The 17,377-nt window shown below is 29.6% G+C and overlaps 2 protein-coding genes across 3 annotated transcripts in view; both read right to left on the bottom strand.

Moving 5' to 3' along the window:
* LOC135922722 (uncharacterized) overlaps positions 1-4,861 on the bottom strand; it is a 21,759-nt gene extending 16,898 nt beyond the window's left edge. Inside the window, exons 1-4 of one of the 2 annotated variants that reach the window (XM_065457167.1) lie at positions 4,640-4,861; positions 3,359-3,696; positions 1,896-2,127; positions 1,326-1,387 (exon numbers count right to left, since the gene is read on the bottom strand). In XM_065457167.1, coding sequence (XP_065313239.1) covers positions 1,326-1,387; positions 1,896-2,127; positions 3,359-3,696; positions 4,640-4,763 — 756 coding nt within the window. In that variant the 5' untranslated portion in view covers positions 4,764-4,861. Of the gene's footprint in view, positions 1-1,325; positions 1,391-1,895; positions 2,128-3,358; positions 3,697-4,639 lie in introns of both variants that reach the window. The other variant, XM_065457168.1, reaches the window with a different exon arrangement.
* On the bottom strand, positions 4,787-17,377 carry LOC135930838 (uncharacterized). Its single transcript, XM_065467625.1, has 5 exons — positions 17,084-17,377; positions 12,464-12,603; positions 5,050-5,212; positions 4,844-5,006; positions 4,787-4,812 (listed from the first exon to the last, which is right to left on the bottom strand). The coding sequence occupies exons 1-5, from the start codon at positions 17,375-17,377 to the stop codon at positions 4,787-4,789; spliced, it is 786 nt and encodes a 261-aa protein (XP_065323697.1).

Genomic DNA, 17,377 nt, shown 5'->3' with positions numbered 1-17,377 from the left:
AAAAGGTTTAAATATATCTCGATATAAAATATCAGTTCGATTACTCTACCGAAAATACGGCATTCTGTCTTAACTTGTTCTCATGGGAATGAGGACGTGGTTGGATGTCTAATTTTTTACAGGAAAGGGGAATGACAAACTTTCTTTTTTAAAAAAAAGAACCTTTAATTCCTTTTCCTTCAATTAATTCCCTTTATTTATATTTAAAAAATCGCATGACATATAAATCTATATTAAAATAACATTTTTAAAAAAATTAAAATGACATTTAAAAAATGAATAAATAAATTAAGCAAACAATTTTTAAAAAGACAAAAATAAGTCTTTTTTTAAAAAAAATGTGTGGCATTGGACAAAAAAGGACTCTTATTGAGATCCGAGGAAACTAAAATATTTGCCTTGAAATAAAGCGACTTGAGTTGATTGTGACATTTTTACAAGAGGATACATGATCATCATTAATTTGAATAATTTTTTTTTACCCACAATTTTAAAAAAAAGAAGATAACCTAGTAGGGACCCATAGGTAGAAATAACTATGGGATAAAGTGAAAATCAGAAAATTGATGATACTTTCAACTGTAATAATCGGATCAATGTTTGTGTTAGAAGAAAATTGGGTGTTAAAAATAAAATCCCAAATAAGGTGTATTCTTACAAACAAAGGAATGTTTGTGTTTATCTTTCCAATCAGACAGGGATAAGTTAATGGGTTCCAGAAGGTTCGTGTAGTTAGCCAACCCGAATTTATTCGAGATTAGAGTTAACTCTATGTCGACTGAACCGGCCTTTCGAATATAAACAGTTTAGACCATGTAGGCCCTTAGGATAGGAGTCTATTCCGCACCCTTTGCATATATTGAGTAGACATATGTCAGAGCATAGTCTATATCTTATGATCACCCTTAGCTCCTAATAGGAAACTGAGATTGGCACTAGGGACAGCTTCAAGCTATCATGGCCTGAGTTTTGTCTCAAGTATTTGAGGATTGGAGTGTCTTCAAGGGAGAGGTTAACCCACACCAATTTTTTAAAGTTAACCAGAAAGGAGTTAAGAAAGTCACTATCTTTTTTAAAAAAATTTTACTAAGTAAATCTTTCGCAATTTTCATGCATGACTTTCTAGATAAAATCAAAAAATCTTCAAAAATACATTAAAAAATGCCAAAATCTTTACAGATGTAATAAAAAATTTCTTTATTTTTGAATTTTTCAAACTCTGTTTCTTTATTTATTTATTTTTCCTTCTTTTAATAACTTATATTACGTTTTATATCTAGTTTTAAAGATCATATGTAATAAATATTTTCATTATATAAATTTACCTGAATCAATTCCTTCACTTTATCCGAAAATGCGTATTTTTTTAGGGGAACGACGACATGGACTACTTTTTTAGAAGTAAAATGAGAATATAAAAATTTTAAACAGAAATAAAGAAGAAAAAAAATAGAACAAAGAGATAAGAAATGAAAAAAAACGTATATGTAATATAAAGGAAAATGAATTTATAGAAAAACGAAGGTCCAATTAAAATTATGCTAAAATAAATATGAAAATTCGGGAGATTCAGACTCGCATATTAGTTTCGCAAAAAAAGCAAGTCCCTAGTCAACCGTGCAAAATGGGATAACGGAATAAAACGAACTAACAACAAAAGTGCTTAATTTGACTGGGCAAGCCGAGTCAGGTCTCTAATCTTGATAGCTTGTGATGTCATCGATATAGTGGAAAGAACAACTATAAACCCGTTTGAAACAGATTTAGAGTTTTTCTTAAATGACTCCCCCGACAAAGGAACAAATGTTGAGCAGACATATTTTACATAAATGAAAATACATAGGTTATTATTTTCAATAAGAAATTATGATTTTAAATATATATTTTAAAAAAACCAGTATTGGCTTTATTGTTCAATGGTGTTTTGACTAATTTTCTAACGTATTTTCTCTTGACAATGGTCGAGCTTGCTTTTCCTTCGTCGATCCCTTTCTCGTTTAGAAAATCGACATCGTTTGTCATCCGTTTTTCTGTCCTAAGCCTCTTGGAAACTTTGCAAATATTCTCTGTCCTATCATTCTCATGAACTTTTTCGCCTTCTCGAACCTTTAATACATTCGATTTGTTCTTAAACGTAAAATAAAAGTAATGATTTTGACTGTTATTTTAATAATATTTTTTTTCTCAAAATTCAAAATTTAAAAAAAAATATCATATGTGTGCATAAATATAAATAAATTACAAGATTTCCAGTCAAATATAAAAATATAAATTTTTAGTGATTACAATAAAAGAATAGAAACACATAGGATACAGTCAGCAGTAGTCTGCAAATGGCAAAATTTTCAGGCCCAGTCCGGTGGGAATTTAGTTTTTGCCTGGCTAGGCTCAGTTCCAATTTTTTTAAATACATGACCTAAACCAAAATATGTTATTCAACACCAAAATAAATTTATGGATTCCATGAAATATCAGAATTTATCAAAAATATATATACAAAAAAAAAATTTTGCCAAATTTTCCTCGGCCCACGTAGTTCAAATTTAAAAATGGATTCCAATAGATTTATAAAAACATCTAATTCAGATAATTATCTCAACAAATACCCTATAAAATTATGCTCTTCAAAAAAACGTTTTTCGATTATCTTAGCGGAAAATAATTCCCCGAAAAAAAATACCAATAATTCTTAGAAAATAATTCCACGGAATTGATTATCTCAAAATTTTTAAATAATTAATATGAGGATTTTTATTCCGTGGATATATTTCTAGAAAATTTTTTCTCTTATTTTATTAATTTTGTAATTTTTAATATCTCAAAAAACGGGAATTTTTTTCTGGGGAATTATTTTTCTAGGTCCATCATTGACTGGCCTGTACCCAGCTCTTTAAAAAATATTTATGGTTTGGGTCAAATAGTCGCACAAATTGAGCGTTAACGCTGCGTTGCAAGTGCAAATAATGCATTTTAAATGGCCTCGTGCAAAGTGGTAGGATTACCACCATTTTAAAAAAAAGCAAATAGGTTAGTTTTTTCATTACTTTTTTTTATTATTCGTTTTGTAATATTATATAAAATGTAAAATATAACTTACTTATATCCTAAAAAATTAGAAATATGAACGTATACGATAATATAATTTTCAAAGGCGAATCCTCTTTTAGAACTTATTTAAAACTTTAAATAGACGGATAATAATAAAAAGCAAAAAAATTTTTGTTCAAGATCGAGCTGGGCAGCACATACTTTTTTTTAAAAAAAAATTTCGAGCCAGGCCAGGCTTAAATTAGGCCAGACGCATATCACTAATTACAATTACATTTGCCTAAATTTCTAAAATTAATTTTTAATTCACCTCTTTCGAATTCCATGAATTGATATTAAGCAAATGTTCATGCTCTGCTTTGATGGTTGAGCCATTGAAGTGATTAACAGGATATGTGTCTAATTTGTGGTTAGATGGGAAAAAAATTCCACTTTTATCAGTGACAGACTCACCAACATTGAATAATTTTGATTCGTCTGGTGTTATTTGGGTAAGAATACCAGAAACTTCCTTCTGAATAGTATTGTCAACTGTGGTGCCATCATTCGAGCTATCGGGAGTGATGGTGGAACCCATAAAATCTGGCATATCCTGATCTGTGAATGGGAGTTTTTTTTCGATCTCTGCCATTACTTTGTCTTCATATCCTGATTTTCCCAATGGAATTTTTTTATTTGAAAATCAATATAAAACATTGTTGGGTAAAAAAAAATAAAATATTATTCAAATTTAAATGTTTATTCTTTTTTATTACAAAATATTATAAGAAAATTAATACTAAATTTTCCCAATCCTGTTTTAAAAATTCATTTTATAATTGTGTGATATAAAATCAAACAAAAGGGAAGAATAGGAAGAAATTATAACATTAATATTTATAGAGCCAATGACTGGAACCTATATTCTATTGATGATACTACCATTTGCCCAGCTCTGCAGGTGTCTGGTTGGTCTATAAATTATAACACTTTAAAGATTTTTCACTTATGCCTAAAATTTGATACTTTACACTTCATTTATTATAAAATATACAATATTTTTGCAAAGTTATGTGAGAATAAATCTAAGTAAAATTTAATCATTACTAAAAAACATTTTGGATATAGATGAAGTTATATTTTTTACTTTTATTTTATTAATCAAAGCAGAATATATTTTTTATTCATTAGACTCATACTTGCCTTATTCACAAATTTTGCACAAATCAATTAAAAAGAAGTGAAGTTCTTACAATATTATATTAAAAAGTCATCGTCATCGTCATCAAGTTATATAATAAAATCAATAATTGCTCTAATTAAATTATTTCAAGAGATGTTTAAAATAAAGGAAGTGTCCTTTGTAAATTTTCAATATTAAGTAAATATTTCCAGAAGTATTATATATCACGATCTTTATAGAAAATATATTTTAAAATCTAATGGTTCGGGTTGAAAATTAACTCTTCTAATGGTATAATAATACAAATTTTATATATATGAGCCATGTGCAACTATTATAATTTTTTAATGTGTTAAAAGAGAGAATTTAATTACAAATTATATAATGTAATATTATGTTATATTCTTTTTATTATAAAAAAAAATTTACCTGATGATTTTTTTGATAACTTGGTAGGTATCAATTTTTCAATCTTTCTATTTTTGTTTGATTGTCTAAATTTTCTTTTTGGCAATGAATCACGATATTTTGTATACCACTTCATAAATCCCATATTTGGATCTATTTTATGAATAACTACAAACAATAATTTATCAACATTGCTTCTATCATGACAAAAGCCAGCTGTTAAACATTTATTTAATTTTTTAATTAATAAATTAAAAGGAATGATTTTTGTATTGTTTGGGTCATTAGATTCATCATTTAAGGAAGAATTATCTAATCCTTCATCATGAATTCTTTTATTGTAAAGGGAATATTGGTAAAATATATTAGCTATTTTAGATAAGGATATCTAGAGCACAAGTAAGTCTAATGTGTTTATAAAATATTTATACTTCAGAATTAAAAATCCCAAAAATACATTTGCATATATGATCTTGAAATAAATCAAAATCTTTGAATTGGGCAATGCATGTTTCTTGAAAACACTTACCATAAGAAGACTTTAATTTTTGTGAATAAAATTCATATCTAAGGTATTCGTTTAAGGTATCATTTCTTGATTAAAATATATATTTAAAATAATTATATTATATTATTTACAATTTATTAGTTTCTGAGATTTGCTTATCCTTATTTTTAGAAAGGCTTGACAAATTATTTACCTTTGAACTACCAATGTATGTTATTAATTTATAATCTAAAAAATTTTTAAGATCTTCTTCCATAATTTAAAATGTAAATAATCAGATTTTCAACTAGTTTGAAAAATATGATTTTAAAATTTGGTTAAGTGATATTTAATCTAAATGATATTTCATCTAAATATAAATGCGAATTGCGAAATTTTCGTATCAACAATATTTTTCACTTTATTTACTGTTTAATAATATTATATGGGAGAATAAACTGGATTATTCTTAGCTGTTATACATCTATATATATAATTATTATTGCAAGTAGTTAAGCAAAATCGCTCCATTTGAGCTAATTTTTAAAAACGGCTAACTCAATATTTTATACATAAACACATTACGTAAGCCTGAATTTTTTGATTATAGATCACAAAGGTTTTATATTAGCGAAATCTCGAGGCCTAGGCAATATTTTTTGGCTAAGCAGTTTTTAAAAGCGAAAATGGATGGATTTTGAATGACTATTTACAAGTATCCAGGTCAGTGGCGTAGCTAGGAATTTTGCTTAGAGGGGGTCCATACATATAAAAGCCAGTGGAGCTTCGCCCCCCAGACCCCCTTTAGCGGGCCTTCGGCCCTTTTGTCCGGCCTTCGGCCGGGTTTATCTTACAAATCATAACCATATCTTCGAAAATATATAATAAATATATTTTTAAGTGCATCAATAATTTGTTTTATAATTTAGTAGATTATTCTCAATGACTTTATAATAATACTATCCAGAATAATTTCAATAGTAATATAATATCCTTCCACAAATCAAAGCCAGAAAAATATAAATATTATTGATATTTATTTGATATAAAGTCACCACTTTTAAGTCTTTTGAACGTATAATCTAAAAATAAATTTTTGCTCTGGGAGGGGTCCAAACCCGAAAACTACCCCCGTAGCTACGCCACTGATCCAGGTCAATGAGGGGGTTGTAATGAGCAAAAATAGTTATAAAACAAAATGTATGGCTAATATTAGCAAAAACTGAAAGAAATAAGGGTTTTATTACTTTTAAGTTTCTTTTTTTTCTCTTGAATTCTTAGGGCGCAATGTCTATATGTGCTGGAGGGGTTAGTTTTCCTCCAAATACGTCCCTCCCGAAAGAATCGAGTGTTGCTTTAAAAAGGTTTTTCTCTAAGCAGCTAGGTGGTCAAATCAAGACTTATATATCTCTCTAAATTACTGATAATCTACCCCGTACCCTCCACCCCCTCTTCTCACAGAATTATAATTGATGAAAAAGAAAAATTAGCAATACACTTTTACAATTCATATGAAGATACCCTCTTCATAATTCTTCACCCCATTTCAATGACGATTTTACATGATACTCCCTCACTTTGCCGTAGTAAAAGTTCTTGGGTCAAATTCTAGGGCTCGGGATAGATGTAAAATTTTAAAAAATTACCTTGAATCAGCCTGAGGCCCAGTGGCATATTTTTTAGATATATGCAGCCCAGTCTGTGGCTTTTAAAAAAAAAGTTTAACGGGAAGAACACCTTTAAATATTTACTTACTCTATTTAAATCTTATGCAATAAATTCAAATATTCAGAAATAATTTTAATAATTTAAGGTTGTTATTTTTTTTTTTTACAAAATATGATGAAAACGAACAGTAAATATTTCCCACCTCCTGATTTTTTTATTTTTAAAATTTCTTTAATAATTGTAATATTCAATCAGGCAAAATAGGGAAAATTATATTTTAGGGGCCTCCGGTCCAGGCTGATAGATCGGTTCTATAAATCAGTATTTGGGAAAAATAAATAACTTTTAGGGCAAATAATTTTTTGGAATTTCATTTTCAGGTCAGGAATATGAAATTTAATAGTACTCGAGCTTTTTCTTATAATGTAAATCATTTCATGTTTAAAAGTTCCGAGTAGTATAGAACAATATTACAAACATCAAACATTTTGAATCAATGATGGTGATTATCCTTATCCCATAAAATTTAACTTTTTAGACAAACGGAGTCTTATACAATCTAAACAGTATTTTGATTATAAGCCTAATGGATAATAAATAATTGGCACAATTTATTTTAAACTAGACCCAAAGGTTTTATTAAACTTTTCATCTGGTCCAAAACCAAATTAACTTACACAAAATATTTTCCCTCGTTGAGTAAAGAGAATTGGCTCTAACAATTTTAAACTTCCTCCAACGGTTTTATAATATTGTTCTAGAATCCTAAACTTTCTATTGGGTTTAAACTAAAATTATTTAAAAATTTTACTTTTTTCGCTTATGGGGTAAAGAAGATTGGAGCCGTTTGTAATACTTTTCTTTTCCCTAAGAATTTTTATCAGGACAAAAATCGATTTTTTTATAAAAATCCTTAAAATTTAAAAAAAAGCATCAGCGCCAGCTTGCGTTATAAATTTTATTGCAAAATAAAATATAAAATCATTTTTCATAGTCTTTTACGGTTAGAAAAACTAGAAGATATTATAATTAAATTTATATGAATAATTTAGATGAAGATAATATAAATTTTTAAATAATATTAATCTTTCTAAATTTATTTTTAAAATATAACAATAAATTATACAAAAAAATATAATTTTTCTATAAGACATTGCGAAATTTCGCAAATTAACCAAAAAAATTCATTATTTCACCTCTTTTGCATAAATTTTATTACATAATACTTTATATTAAAATTATCTACAAATTTATGTACTCTCTTACTAATTAAAAAGGCAACTCCTGACCAACCATTTAAGGTAGTGCCTGAACTATACAGTATAAATTTATTAAAGTTGACCATATTGTTATTTTAGAATGGGTCTCTTGTATCGCTATTACATCCATTTTCTCTTCCGCCATTAGCGTAAGAAGAACCGTTAACTTGCTTTTTAAGCCATTTATATTAAGAGAAGATAAGAGTAAGTTTCCCTTTTAACCTATCGGATGCTATCAAAAAATTCAAAACAGATAATAGCAACTCCCAATTGTGCGCAGAGATATGGAGGTTGATTTTTCTCTATGCAGTTCAAATTTTATTTTTTATTAAGGTTTTCTTTATCTTTTCATTTCGCTTTATTTACTTTTCTCTTTTTATGTGTTTTTAGGCGACCTCATCCTCTCTTTTAACTTGTTAGACTTTTAAAACATACTAAATATAGCATTTTTAAATATCAGAGTAAAAACAAATTGTAAATAAATTGCTATTATCTGTTTTGAATTTTTTGATAGCATCCGATAGGTTTAAAGGGAAACTTACTCTTATCTTCGCTTAATATAAATGGCTTAAAAAGCAAGCTAACGGTTCTTCTTAGGCTAATGGCCGAAGAGAAAATGGATGTAATAGCGATACAAGAAACCCATTCTAAAGATAACAATGACCAACTTTAATAAATTTATACTGTATAGTTCGGGCACTACCTTAAATGGTTGGTCAGGAGTTGCCTTCATAATTAGTAAGAGAGTACATAAATTTGTAGATAAATTTGTCCCCATTTCGGAAAGGTGTTGCCTGCTGTATTTAAAAACCTATTTTTAACGAAAGATCCTAATAAACTTATAAGCTCCTCCTAACATAGGTGATAGGCTCTCCTTTTTAGACCATCTTGAAAACATTGTATGCTCTCTTCCTAAGAGCCGCAATTGGATAATTTTGGGGGATTTGAATATCAGGATTGGGAAGGAGGAGTCCTACATACATGATGGAGTAATTGGAAATGCGACCATTCCACAACCAAATCGCAACGATAGTAGGAAGCTTTTGGAGTTGTGCAGGAGTTTTACCCTTAAAATCGAACACTTTCTTCTTTCATAATGAAAGTAATGCTTTAACTTATAGGAGGAACAACATTACTTCTCAAATTGACTTTTTCATTTCCAACATTCATGGTTGGTTTACTGATGTAAAAGCAATGAGGAACATAAATATTTCAGATCACAAGTTAATCAAAGCAAACATCCTCATAAAAAATTTATGGGGTAACTCTCAACGCCTCCCCACCTCTAATCAGCCCAGATATTCTCCCTGGACGAGAAATGCTAAAAATTTACAACGACCTGAAGTAAAGCTGCTCTTAGGCCAAAACTTAAGAGACAGGATGACAGTACACGAAACTACACCGGAGTCTGTTTCTACGGAGACATGTTGGTCGTCCTTTAAGAGTATTCTATTTGGAGCCTGTAATGATCTTCCTAACATCAATAGTTCTCCCCCGAAGCAAGAATGGTTATCTGAAGACACAGTTCTCTTGATAGCTGAACTCAGGTCGCTTGATAGACGTGATGGTGCCCTCTGGACTACAATCCATAGACTCCTTAGGAGGGACAGAAAGATCTACATAGCAAAGAAAGCTTTCGAGATTGACAGAGATATGAGGGAAAACAGAACTTTTGATGCCTATAAAAAGCTCAAACTTTTCTGCAATGCAAGAGTAATCAAGCCTCTCCCATCAATCAGACTGGATAATAATAAATTGATTACCGACCCGGATCAAATGGCTCTATGGTTGGACCATTACATGGAAATCTTTGATTCAAGGAGGCCAGTCGTATTTCCATCCTCTAGCCATAGCGCAGTATCATCTGACGCTAATTTTTTTGTGCCGGAAATAACTAAGGCCATTAATAAACTTAGGAACAATAAATCCCCAGGTCCGGATAACATCTGAAAGCTGCCCCCTCAGAGGTCTCTCAGCTCTTGCTGGGGTTGTTCAATAGGATTTGGCTTACGGGGAAGATGCCAGCAGACTGGAATATGACAATTTTTTATAACTTACCCAAAACCCCGAATCCTGTTAAATTTAAGGATTATAGAGCTATTGCTCTCACATCTATCGTGTCCAAGGTTTTCATGATTCTTCTAAAAAACCGCATTCTTGCGTCCACGCCTAATCTTCTGTCTAAGTACATCTGTGCCTACCGCCCAAAAAGAAATATCAATGAACCTATATTGGCATTAAAGATATTAATACAGAGGTGTGAGAAGTATAAATTGCCATTTTACTTTATCTTCGTTGATTTTAAGCGCGCTTTTGACAGCGTTATTCACGATACTCTGTGGGCAACCCTAGAAGGATGTGGCATTGACGGGAATATCATTAAGATTCTTAAGACACCTTATAGTAATCTCTTCGCCTCGTTTAAAATCAAATAAAGTTTCTCCCTCCTTAAGAACAAAAAAAGGAGTAAAGCAAGGGTGTGTCGTCTCCCCGCTGTTGTTCAATTTAGTTATGAATAAAATAATTACCGATTCGCTGAGAGCCGCAAATCTTCTGGAACTTGTATTTAATCAGTCATGGTTTTTGGAAAATAAGGTGATTTGTTATGCAGATGACTTGGTGATGATTTCCAAGAGCTTGGAGGAGGCCCATAATTTAGTCTTGATACTTAATTCCTACAGCTTAAAGGTTGGACTGGATTTAACTTCGATAAGACGGTAATTATGCCATCATCTCATGCGCCCCCTTTGGCTGATTGGATAGTAGGAGGAAAGTTGGTTAGGGTGGTGTCCTCCTATAAATATCTTGGGGTAAACATAGATAATAGGGGTAGCTGCCATGAAGAACTAAAAATCAGAATTCATAAAAGGGCTGCTTTTTATAAATATTCCAAACTGTGGAAATCCAGGGAGATATCGGTTCTAGGCTACGTAATCATCCCAATTCTCCTTTACGGCGGTGATATATGGAAGATTACGAAGACAGAGACCAGGAGACTACAGGCGTTTGTCAACAAATGTTTTAGAATAATAAATGGCATTTTTTACCCCAACATTATCTCTAATGTTAACCTTTGGCTGAGGTCACGTCACACTCAAGTGCATGTGACTTTGAAAAAGAAACGTCTTACCTTTTTTGCACATATTCTGAGGAATCACACAAATAATAGCCTGGTCCTGGAGGCGATAAATTGGTTATACTAATTCAACGGCAAAACCTATGGGAAATATAAAACGTTATGGTTCTATAGGGCAGTAAAGGATATCATGGATTTAAACCTTAACAAGAAACAGTTTTTAAGGTTGAATAAAGATAAGAAATCAATAAAAAAAGCTGTTGAGGATCAAATCAAATTATTTGAATCTCCCATAAACTCCTCCTTGACACAGGATATTTTTACTTTTGTTTTATCTAACTTTATTTTACTTTCGCTGCCTTTTCTCTCTTCTCATATCGAACTTTTTTCCTTTTCATCTATTATTTGCTATCAAATTTCCCATCTTATGCCTTATGTACCGTGTGATTAAAGTTAAGTTCCCCTTTACCTTTATAATTTATTATGTATATAAGCATCTTATGGGTGTGGGCTGGGCTTATTTTTGTCCATTCCTCATCAGCTCATAGACGTTTAAGTAATATTCCTTGGACTATTACGCGTACAAGTACGTGCGGAGAAGGGTCCCTCATTTTTATCCGCATTTTAATTTGTCCAGTCAGATGGATTATGAGGAAAACCTACTGTTGTATCCACAACTAGAGGGCGAAAACGTTGTATATCACGTATCACGTAAATTATGAAATATTTTTGAAGAAAATTTGCAAGTTTATCATGCTTCTTAATTTGGCGAATTTCTCATTTTCACATGTTAGAGACCTGTGATAAAGTGAACTGAATAAAACAAGTTCATTCATTTTCATTGAGAATATTTATCTCATTCTTTTTGGTTTTTTTGAATATGAGTCTGTATATAATAAATCTTTCTTTTTTGGCCATATCTAGATATGTTTTTTCAGAGAGATTTTTTTATTTATTTTCAAACAAAATATAATAATTTGCCAGATCTTCGAAAATCTGCCAATTAAGGCTGTTTAACAATAACTACACCTTCACCCATAAACATTGCAAATATTTTAAATGAGATTATACCTTATAGAGAATAATAAAAATAAAAAAAAATACACTAATTATTTGTGAAAGTTGGTTTTAATAAAATATTGTTTATTACGGTTCAAAGATAGATACAAAATAAATATCATATAATCGGAATCGGTATTTTTTACTAATATCGAAAAATATCGGATCGGATCGGCATAGCCCTATATTCTAAGCCGCGAATTCATGCTAGCTGTGAATGCAGGGCAGAGTTATACGCTATATCTTTAAAAAATAATTTATAAAAAATTTTTTACATAAAAAATGTAAAGTAATACTTTGGTGCCTCTAGAGACAAAATCGGATTTCTTTTGATAAATGCCCCAAACCAGTCTTCACCTGCTGTTTTATTTAATTCCCAAGATTTAGGCATCACTAACTGATACTTCTTAGCCATTTGATATGCTAAAATTCTAATCTTTATATTCAAATAAAACGAAATTGTCGTTAAAATATCCATTTATACCATTTTTTTTAGACATATTTTGTTTGGGATGTAGAGATATTTTCTTATCGATTCGGCCCGATATTTCATTTCTTTCAAAATATCGGTTATCGGCTGATATTATAAAATTTCCCGATCCGACAAAACGTCTTAATTTTTAACTTATTATTAGTGTTGTTAATTAGTCGAGTTTTTCCAGGAAACTAAAAACTTTACGACTAAATTAATCGACGGGAATTTGCTTATAATTTTATTTCTTATTTATTTATTTTAATTTCTTTACTTTTAGGGCCTGGCTGGCAAAAAATCTGATATATTTTTTAAAATAATTATTTTATTAATAGAAATATAGGCAGAATTTTTATGTTTTCAAAAACCTTAATAAAATAAATATAATAAAAATTAATAATTTTAGCCTTTAGTCGACTAATTTAGTGGCTAAAGTTTTTAGTCGAATTTTTCGACTATGACTATTAGTTAGTCGTCTTTTAGTCGACTAAATTTAGTCAATTGACAACACTACTATAAAAATAGAATAATATTATACGAATGAGTGATTTATCAATAAAAATATTTTACCTACTTTTAGATTCATATGGTATAATTAAATTATAGATGTTATATATACTGATGAGTAGATGTATGTATTAAAAATTAAAACGATTAGTATGTTTACAGAATACAAAACCAGATATGATATCGAATGTAGGTCGATATCAATTTAATATCGGTAATATCGGATAGGCCTCCAAAAAGTTATATTGGTACACCCTTCATTTTTATTATATTAATCCAAAAATATTGTAATAACACATATTTAAATCGTATATCAAGTTCTTATGCTTAATCTCCAATTGTCGAAATTTAATTATTTCCAAAAACCATTTTAAAAAATTTCTATGGAAACTACCATTCTTCCTATTAAATATTTATTTTAAAAAAAGGGAAGTACGCTAGAGTAAATGTTTTTAAAATTATAATCAATTTAAAATAAACAAAAAGTAAACATTACCTTGATTTTTTTCGTGCATCATTATATTTTATTAAAATTAAAAATTTAGACCTTTCATTATCGTCTTCTTTTTTGGTTGTCATACACTGTCCTTTTTCAGTTACTTAGTGATATTTTCGATACTAACTTGGTGCAGAGTAATACAAAAAGGCACTGTGCGACCAAAAAAAGTTTTCCCGGCCCCTTGAATTATAAATGACTATCAAATAAATGTAAAAATTTAGATCGCCCTTTTCTCGAATGATGGCGCTTATTAGATTTTAAATAGGAATTACTCAATGTTGGCTAGTTTCTAACCGCCATTTTATGCTATATATTGTCAATGTGCCTTTGCACTATTTTTTTTTATCTAATAATATGATGATTCGCTCTAAATGGCGATTTTAATATTAAAAAATCGATTACGATGGATCGGCCAAAAAACCCGATAGAAATATTGGAAAGTTAGTGAAGAATTCTAACATCATAATATCCAATGTATTATTCTCAATTACAGAATTTACGAAAAAGAATCAAATACGACTGCACGATACATTTATTATAAGGAAGAGCATTAAACTACTTTCCTTGGGACTAAAGCCCGGTATGAATCTCATATTAAGTGGGGTTAAGTGATATAATGAATGAGAGCAATAGATGTCCAGAAGATTTTAATGGGTTAATGTTAGATATCGCATAGTCAAAATATAGGAATTACTAAACAACGACCAATTTATTTATAATGTAATGAGATCTATATATTAATGGAATCACCTAATCGAGCCAGATCTACTATCTATTATCCACCCAAGGATGGAACCACCAAGTTGGCTACAGAAAAAAAATGATCCCTGCGTGATTCGAACCCAAACCTTCGGATTGAGATATACGAACTCATCCGACTAGGCTAAAGAGGCTCTTCGAAGATGACTATTTATAAATAAACATTGGTTATTTGATCATACCACATTTTGGTTGGTTCATTAATCATTTTTTAAGAAGGGGTTCCACATGAGCACGCCTAACCTCTTATGAATGTAACATGAAGGATTTACGTGATAGACCTAACTATATACAGTAAAATAATTCATTATGTACAAAAAAAATGGCTAATGAGCGAATAGATCGGCCAACGGAAACAATCAGTTAATAAAATATTGTAAAAATTAGCTTATCATTCTTTATGAAATGAATTTGTATTATTTTTAAACAAATAATGATGATCTACCATTTTTTTTGACCAAATTATTCCCGATTTAGGTGTTATAGTTTAGTTTTATAAAATTATGAAAATACAATATTTAAAAAAAAACATCAAACAAATAGTTAGATCACAAACTTTGATAAAAAATTTTGTCTCCATTTTTTCGCATATTTAATGTTCTCCAAGCGGCTTTCACCCCCCTCCCCCTTCTTAAGCCACGGACTATTTTATCGATTAAAACACCCCGCCCCATGCTCGAAAAAAATTTAACCCCCATCGCCCTAAAATTTTTCGAATATCCCAGCAGCAAATTTTAAAATTCCCGTTCTATGATAAACTAGTTAGAAATGACGCAATTCAATTAGGAAAAGATGACTTATTTAATCGAGAAACAGACTCAAGGATACTCATGGCATCAATCGATACCGGATATTGGCATCGGCGATTGGTATTGGCAAAAAAGGTCAGCGTTAAATAATTCTGCCATCACCTCTGTTGAGAAGTATCATCTGGAAGAAGCTTTGCTAAAACAGCTGGGAGATCTGACATTCGCAAAAAGAAATTCTCATTGACGGTTAAAAAGAATTATTTGAGATCATAGAATTAATCTAAATATATAGAAAGATAGTTCTCCCAACAGGGTAATAAAATGTGATGTTTTATTGGTAAAAAAAAATTAGATAATGTCTTAAATTATCATTATATATACAAAAAATATTATTTAAATTGGTTTGGAGTGGCTGGTGTGACTTAGGGTGTATATAACTTGATTGATAAATGATATCACGCTGATTCGATTTCAATTTCAGCTCAGGACAATTTTTTATTCTGGAATCACCCTTCCGGAAAAGGTTAGAATTAGAATTGAAATTAACAGTCGGGTTAGTAATATATATATTTAAAAATGGGTGCTATATAGCATTTTATCAAAATTTGGTTAATTATATACATCATTACCCGCCCAAACATTAATCGAAATAATATCTAAGTTTGAGCCTTTTACCTAGTAGAATGTGAAAGTGGAAAGTAAAAATCTTATAGTGCGATCAATTTTTCTTTTATTAAATCAATAATTCTAATTATTTTGAATAGAATTATAGATAAAATTAATAATATTAATAATAAAAAATTGATCTCATAAAACAGATTTTAAAAATCGATCAGCTGTTAAATCATGCCGGATCGGATCCCACTATTATTCCAACCTAATGTTGCATCTATAGAGGAATTATGCAAGGAGTATTTAACATTACAGCAAATTATGTATAGTAGATAGGGGAGGACCAGGAGCTATATAACCATGTTTTTTTTAATAAACGATGAAAACAATATTTTTAATTAAAAAATTTTAATTGTGATATGACCAGTCAAAACGAGGTATGAGGGGTTGACTTGATGGCCATAAAAATCGACTCTCATAGAAACTAGTATGGAAATCTACCTTGATATAGGTGCTTTTTTTTTAAAAAAAAGGAGGTAAATAATATAGCAAAAAAAGATTAAGTTTCGAGATTTCGATATCAGTTTCTATCAGAGTCGATTTTTGGGCCAGTCAAAACCCCCATACCTGGTGTTGACTGGCCATATCATAAAATGTATTATTTTAATTTTTAAAAATTAAAAAAAAACTATTAATCACAACAACAAAATATATAATATATTAAATATAAATTTTATATACATTAATTTTTTTTATTATAATATATTAATATATTTTTAAAAATCTAAGATAAACATGGATAAGCCTTTATAGCAAAGCTGATGTATGCTTATTTAATATTAGGTATTTGGTTATCAAATAAAAATGTCAAAAACAAAGTTACATAAGAAAAAAAATATATGCAAAGCATTTTAATATTGACTGTAAGCTGATACAAGTTTCTTCATTTTGGTTATATAATAAAAATATCACATTCATAAACAAAATTAAATTAAAAATCTTTTATACATGAAAGTCATTTAAATATTGAGCATTGATAAGCTAATTATTGATTTTATTTTGGCCATATAATAAACAAAGTTACATTTAAAAATTTGCAAGTGAATTATTTTAATATTCAACATTGTAAGCTGGCACATGCTTACCTATAATTACTATATTATACATAAGTTATAAAATAAAATATCATAAACAAACTCTTTTAAACAATTAAATTTAATTTAACTTTTTATCTTATAATTTTTAAACTAAACATTAGGCTAAATTAGATTATTACATATACCTTTAACTTTTATATAATCCTTATTAATATACTTACTCCTTTAGGGCTATATCCCATAAAATCTTCACTTGCCTGAATAATATATTGGCCAAGCAGTTTATTTTCCTGAGATGGTGAGAATACTAATCTGTTTGATGTCCACCCCATTTTTGGATATTGATGAGAATCTTTATATTTTTTCATAGCTCTTCTCATTGTTGTCCTGGGGATATTGTATTTAAAGGATGCAGAACGAGTTGACATTTTGTTGGCAACAATATCTTCAATTGCTGCTTTAGTTTGTTCATAGGTAATAGAACCAAATGTTGTTTTTCGTTTGCGAGAACCCAT

The sequence above is a fragment of the Gordionus sp. m RMFG-2023 genome, chromosome 1 (genome assembly GCF_954871325.1).
Source record: "Gordionus sp. m RMFG-2023 chromosome 1, tfGorSpeb1-WG-v2, whole genome shotgun sequence".
Taxonomy (NCBI): Eukaryota; Metazoa; Nematomorpha; class Gordioida; order Chordodea; family Parachordodidae; genus Gordionus; species Gordionus sp. m RMFG-2023.
Note: the sequence above shows the minus strand (reverse complement) of the source record. Positions and strands in the feature narration are given on the sequence as shown.